This window comes from Trichoplusia ni, chromosome 10, assembly GCF_003590095.1.
Source record: "Trichoplusia ni isolate ovarian cell line Hi5 chromosome 10, tn1, whole genome shotgun sequence".
In the NCBI taxonomy this organism is placed as follows: Eukaryota; Metazoa; Arthropoda; class Insecta; order Lepidoptera; family Noctuidae; genus Trichoplusia; species Trichoplusia ni.
In genome coordinates this window covers 4,660,037-4,666,653 of record NC_039487.1, presented here as the reverse complement: position 1 = coordinate 4,666,653, position 6,617 = coordinate 4,660,037, and the positions used below count along the sequence as shown (strand labels likewise).

The 6,617-nt window shown below is 39.3% G+C and overlaps 1 protein-coding gene across 1 annotated transcript; it reads left to right on the top strand.

The window, feature by feature from the left end:
* Nucleotides 1–203: 203 nt before the first annotated feature.
* Nucleotides 204–5,197, top strand: LOC113498319 (toll-like receptor 6). The gene has a single exon (XM_026878300.1). The coding sequence runs from the start codon at nucleotides 499–501 to the stop codon at nucleotides 4,519–4,521; it is 4,023 nt and encodes a 1,340-aa protein (XP_026734101.1). The 5' UTR covers nucleotides 204–498; the 3' UTR covers nucleotides 4,522–5,197.
* Nucleotides 5,198–6,617: the final 1,420 nt, after the last annotated feature.

Below are 6,617 nucleotides of genomic sequence, written 5' to 3'. Positions count from 1 at the left end.
CGCTATACGAGTATAAATAAATTCTTTAAGTTCGCACGCTTTTCAGTCGGAACTCTATTGAAATTTTATGATTAGACAAAACAAACAAAGTAAAGACCGCCATGTTTATAAAAGCTCGCAAAGCGCGCTTCTGTTCATGCCAATCTTGCGGCGAGCAACTTGTTGCCGTTGTGAACTTTTTAACAAAGCGAAACGGAGATATCGGTGGTCTCTGTCGGGGGAGGAGCGACCGTGCGCGGGGAGCGTGCCGCCGCCGGCCGGTCGCTCAACTTGCCTCGCGCTACACTCAGTCGCTTCTCACGAGTCTTCGAGAGAGGCGCTTGCTGCACCTCAGCTCGCCCAACTCGCGCCGTTATGTGTCGTACTTCGAAACAAGTTTGACGGGAAATTCGTGAAGTTTTCCGAGCGCGTCCGGACTAACGTAGCGATGTGCGCGATAATATCGAGTCAAACGTTGACAATTTAAATAAAGTGACAGTTTAAAGTGAGTTATTCGAGATGTTATCGATGGGATTATTGGCTGTGTGGTATGCCGCATGGAGTTGGATGTACCTCAGTGTCAGCGCTGCTTCGCTGACTAGCCGCGTCGCTGAGGCGCCTCAGGAGTGCGAGTGGCAAAGAGTGTCAGGAGATGCCAGTGAATCTACTCGTGTCCAGCTGGCGTGCTCCCTACGGACCGCTGCCGGCGCTACAGATCTACTCGCCGGCCTTAGTTCATCGCAAGCGCAACGGATTACGGTCCTAGATCTGCACTGTACCGACGTTCTCTTTTTCGAGAGCTCTTTAGATTTTGGAAGAAGAAAAGAAGAAGGAACACAGCTTCTGTCCCGGTTTCACAATCTCCGGGAACTGAGGATAGAGTCTTGTAAGATTCGATATGTTCCCTCTGCAGTGCTATCACCGCTTAGTGGATTACGGAGCTTGACTATCCGAACACACAACACGGATTGGTCTGCAATGTCCATGGAGTTTCACAGAGATTCGTTTCGTGGACTTACCGACTTACGAACTTTGGATTTGGGTGATAACAACATTTGGAACTTACCGCCGGAGATATTTTGTCTGTTGTATAACCTAAAGGAACTTAACATTACGCAAAACAGATTACAAGACATATCAAACCTAGGATTTTCCGACTGGGGCAACGGACCCACAGCACCTGGTAAATCTTGCAACACTGTCTTAGAAACACTAGATATGTCATATAACGAAATAAGGACGCTACCTGATAATGGATTGTCAAGTTTACGTGCTCTTCAAAAACTATTTTTACAAAACAACAGAATAAACGCTGTTGCAGATAGAGCGTTTGTAGGTCTGAGTGATTTGCAAATTCTTAATCTGTCAACAAACGCCCTGACTGCTCTACCGCCTGAAATGTTCCAGTCGTCAAGAGATATTAAACAAATATACTTAAACAATAACTCGCTAAGCGTTTTAGCGCCTGGATTATTGGAAGGATTGGATCAATTACAGATATTAGACCTATCAGTGAATGAATTGACAAGTGAGTGGGTTAACAGAGACACATTTTCTGGACTGGTTCGTTTAATAGTTTTGAATTTATCGCATAACAGAATAACAAAAATAGATGCATTATTATTTCAAGATTTAAATAACCTACAATTTCTAAGTTTGGAGCACAACAATGTAGCACGCGTTGCCGATGGTGCATTTTCTAACTTGAAGAACTTGCACTCGCTTTCTCTGGCTCATAACAACATATTAGAAGTGGACAGCGGACATTTTTCAAACCTCTACGTCTTGAATCAATTATTCCTCGATGGTAATAGAATAACGAAAGTCGACTTACGTTCTTTCGAGAATATAACTAAGCTTCATGATCTGGGTCTAAGTGGAAATCAGTTATCCGAAGTTCCAGAAGCTATCAAGACCCTTCGATTCCTAACATCCCTCGACTTGGGCATGAACAGGATAACAAAAGTCACAACTTCGCAATTTGAAGGACTAGACGATTTGTATGGCTTGCGACTTGTGGGAAATAAAATCGAGAAAATATCAAAGGATACTTTCGCCGCCTTACCTTCGCTACAAATATTAAACTTGGCTTCAAATAACATAGATCAAATAGATGACGGAGCTTTTGCTTCAAACCAACAGTTAAAAGCAATCGGACTGGACGGGAACAAACTTGTCGACTTGAAGGGAATATTTACTAACACCCAACCGCTCGTCTGGTTGAACGTATCTAACAACGAGTTGCTTTGGTTTGATTATAGCCATATCCCTACAAATCTGGAATGGCTCGACATGCATGAAAACAAAATAGAGAAGCTTGAGGACACATATGGCTTGAAAGAATCTTGTTCAGTCAAAATGCTTGACGTAAGTTACAATAAATTGAGGAGCATTGATGAATTCTCATTTCCAAGCAGCATAGAAACAGTTGTTCTGAATAATAACAATATTGACAAAATTAGCCCGGGCACGTTTCTACAAAAGTACAATTTGAACAAAGTTATTTTGTATGCAAACAAAATAAGGACTCTAGAGCTAGGCGCCTTCGCAATATCAACCGTTTCAGATGACAAAGATTTACCAGAGTTTTACATTAGCGAAAATCCATTTGAGTGTGATTGCACAATGGAATGGCTGCAGACAATTAACCAATTAAGTGACCTCAGGCAGCGCCCGAGAGTAATGGATTTAGAAAGTGTAAGGTGCTCTTTAACCCATTCACGAACCAGATCGGATATGCTATTGCTTGAAGTAAAGTCTTCAGAATTTCTGTGCGAGTACGAGTCACATTGTTTCGCGGTATGCCATTGTTGTGACTTTGATGCCTGTGATTGTAAGATGACTTGTCCAGATAAATGCTCGTGTTATCATGATCAAACTTGGACCACCACAAACGTGGTCGATTGTTCAAACGCTGGTTACGATCACGTGCCGGACAGAATACCAATGGACGCGACCGAAATATACTTAGATGGAAACGACTTAAAAGAGTTAGGGAATCACGTTTTCATCGGCAAGAAAAAGTTACAAGTTTTGTATCTTAATAATAGCAATATCAACACAATACAAAATAGAACATTCAACGGTATTGAGTCATTGAGGATTCTTCACTTAGAAAACAATAAATTAGAAGTACTGAGAAATACACAATTCACAAGATTACCAAACTTGAATGAGCTTTATCTTAGCGAAAATAAGATTAAAGTTATAGAAAATGATACATTTAATTACTTGCCTTCTCTGGAGTTTTTAGCCCTTGACAATAACGGTTACGTTGATTACATGCCATGGAGAGTTATTACAGACAACGATCCCCGTACACGAGTCTCGGTTGATGGGAATAACTGGATTTGCGATTGTAAAGACGTGAACCAGCTGAATCAATGGCTGATCAAAAAGTCTAAAGATACAGAGACTATGATGTGCTACTTTGCTCACGGTCAAGCTATGAATAAAACTATTGCAACAGTGGCAAAGGAATGTAAAACTGAGACAACTACAGAAGAGACCGGTACCGAGACACTAAAACGATTATTCATCGAATCAAATGACGGAGTCGAAAATTACATTCCATATATCGCTGCAGTACTGATAATAGCAATTATACTACTACTTATGTGTGCTTTGCTCTTCATGTTCCGGGAAGATTTCAAATTATGGATGCATTCGAAATACGGTGTAAGAGTATTCACTTCAACGCCGAAAGATATGAATGACAACAAAAACAAACGGTTCGACGCTTTTTTTGTATACAATCCACGAGACGAAGACTTCGTGACTCGCGCGGTTAGTTCCGAACTAGAAAATATGGGACACACGTTGTGTTTACAACACAGAGACTTGCCTTTAGTTGAAAGGCGTTCTGGTGATAGTTTAGTGAGTGCCTCAGAAAGTTCTAAAAGACTCGTTATAGTGCTCTCGATAACCTTCTTACAACAGGAGTGGTATGCGGCGGAATCGAATGCGGCTATACAAAGTGCTATAAACTCAGTGAACGTTAGGCATAGACGTCAAAAGATCATATTTTTAGTGACGACAGATTTAAGTGCCATAAACATTGATCCGGACTTAAAAGTGTTACTCAAAACATGTACAGTGATTGTGTGGGGTGAGAGGAACTGTTGGGAAAAACTAAATTTTCGGTTACCGGATGTGGACGTGACTCTACCAAATCGGACGCTTCATAATGCTAATAACTTGAAAAGTGCTAATAGGGAGGCGTTTGGCAGACATGGGAATTTGAGGTATACTGCGCCGCCGACGTCTCATGATCCTTGGTATAAGTATGGAATGAACCCGCCTGGTTTGATGATGTCGAGCCCGATGCACTCGACCAGCGCGAGCGCAGAGGTGTCCGCGCGCAGCACGGAGGACGAAACGTGTTCGGTAGCGAGTAGCGAAGGTCGCCCCGACGACCGCCTCCCGCACCACCACAGTTACGTCTCCATAGACAACCACCAGTGCGAGGAACGTCCTCTCAGGCCCGCTCAACAAATTCCCATGTCAAGCACAACTCACCCCAGAAAGACTTATTTTGTCTAAGTATTAATTAAATGTAAATAAAATTGTAAGATACATTTTGTAATTAACTGGCATATTTAATGGACGCAGTTGTATGTGTAAGCTTATCTTTGTTGGTGCTGTAATATAAAATTGAAAATCTGTAGTCAGTCTTTTATGCCAGACTCGAAAAAACTTTTTTTTATTGTACTGTAAGTACTATCTTTTGATGTTTATAAAATCTGAACATATTTGTAGTATCTTTTGTACCTGTTTGAATAGCATTCGTTGTCCTCTTCTCTTCATGAGTTCTTTGTAGATAGATGAAGTTATGTAAACCCATACATTCCTTTTTGCATACATGTATAGGTTGTAATGAACGAGTAATACTGTATCTTACTACATTGGTACTTTAAGGTTCCTGATTATATTTTAAGTACTGACATGCTGAGTATTTGTGATAATGTTAGGTACTTATTGAATTTATCATGTGAAGTGAGAACTGTGTGGAAATATGTAATGTAAATATTATTATTTAAGTAAAAGGTATTGCAGAACTGAAATGTACCCTAGTCAATTGTAAATAGCTATATTGTAAGAAGTATACGTATAAGTAAATAATTTTGTGATGTAATGTTTAGCTAGGATATACAATTTTTCGTATTTATTACGCTTCCAAACGCAGAGTATGAATAAAATAATATTTTTATCTACTAAATTGTTTTTTAATACATTTAAACATAAAATGACTCCCATCCACACATAAAAGAAAAACACACACGCAAACAAACATACAGATATATGACATGACAGATAAACTCTCCAAAATATTCAAGATCAAATAGTAAAAGTTCAAATAAAGTTCTAGTGCAAACATCTGTGAAAGATGCCAATGAGTAGTACACAGAGAAAGTGTTATCTCCATATTGAATACGTATTGGTAATCGTTTTTCAATAAGTTTCATATGGACAGGTGTGAGCCACATTAAAATTGTAATTAACTGTTTACTTCACTCATAAACATTAGCCAACTCTTTAAAAACTAAATATTTCCTGTCCAAAATATCCAAAATGTCAACATTTTAATGCTGGACGTAAGTAATATATTACGTTTGAATTTTAATGTCTCGTAACAAGTCGTAACATTTTCGTCTGCATATCTTAAATCGGGAAAGGTGATAGAATAGGGGCAAGCATCAAATATGTTTTTTATTGACGTAATCAATTTACCGCGCCGCTTTGTTCGTCCATCCAGAGTCAAATGAATAAATATTTATTTTATCTAAATTGATCGAGCCGGATAAGATCACGCCCGAGCCAGTACGATTTTAATTTAAAAAGCGACCGCGACAGTGCGCGTGCGCCGGTGCCCGCTGCGAAATTATAAATCATCTGCCGACCGGGCCAATGATGAATAAACAGCATTTTAATTGACTTTTGATTACGACGATGTCTCTTCATTGTTAAGTAGCGATGAGAGCAAGTCGAGCGATCGATTACGTGTTAAGTTCACAACGCGTGCTATTTATTTGATAGTTCTATAGCTTGGCTTCACATGGTTTATAATGCAATCATGGAGTTCTACTAAGTAATGTATGAACGATATTAGGAAATGGAATGTTAACACTTAAAAATACATTTTAAAATTAATTGGTCTTATTTACTAATATAATAACGAAGTAAAATTTATAGCATCCAAACCTAAACTAGCCATAAAAACTTGACATATTTTTAATTATGCTTCAAGTCGTAAAAAGTTTGTTACTAAATGAGATGTCACTGATTATACGATACATATTTAAAAAAACCCGGCAAATATCCTCATCGAATCACTCAAGTAACTTTATATCGTCGATATTTCAAAAGAGGAATATCGTTAAGGATTTAAATGATCGTCATCAAGCGGTCCCATGTCTATAACATACAGGCCATCTATCCCAGCGCCAAGAGTACGACATCGGCCACTCATCACCTTTTTTCTCCGTGCAATACGATATCCGATCGTTTATTGTCCACGGACTATTCCAAACCCGTTCCAAATGGATCTTGGAAATCTCTAACTTAGGTGGGAAATATCTAAACTCGAAGTGACAATTGATTATGTCTCTTGCAGAGACAAAAAGCGGAATCGTTCGATT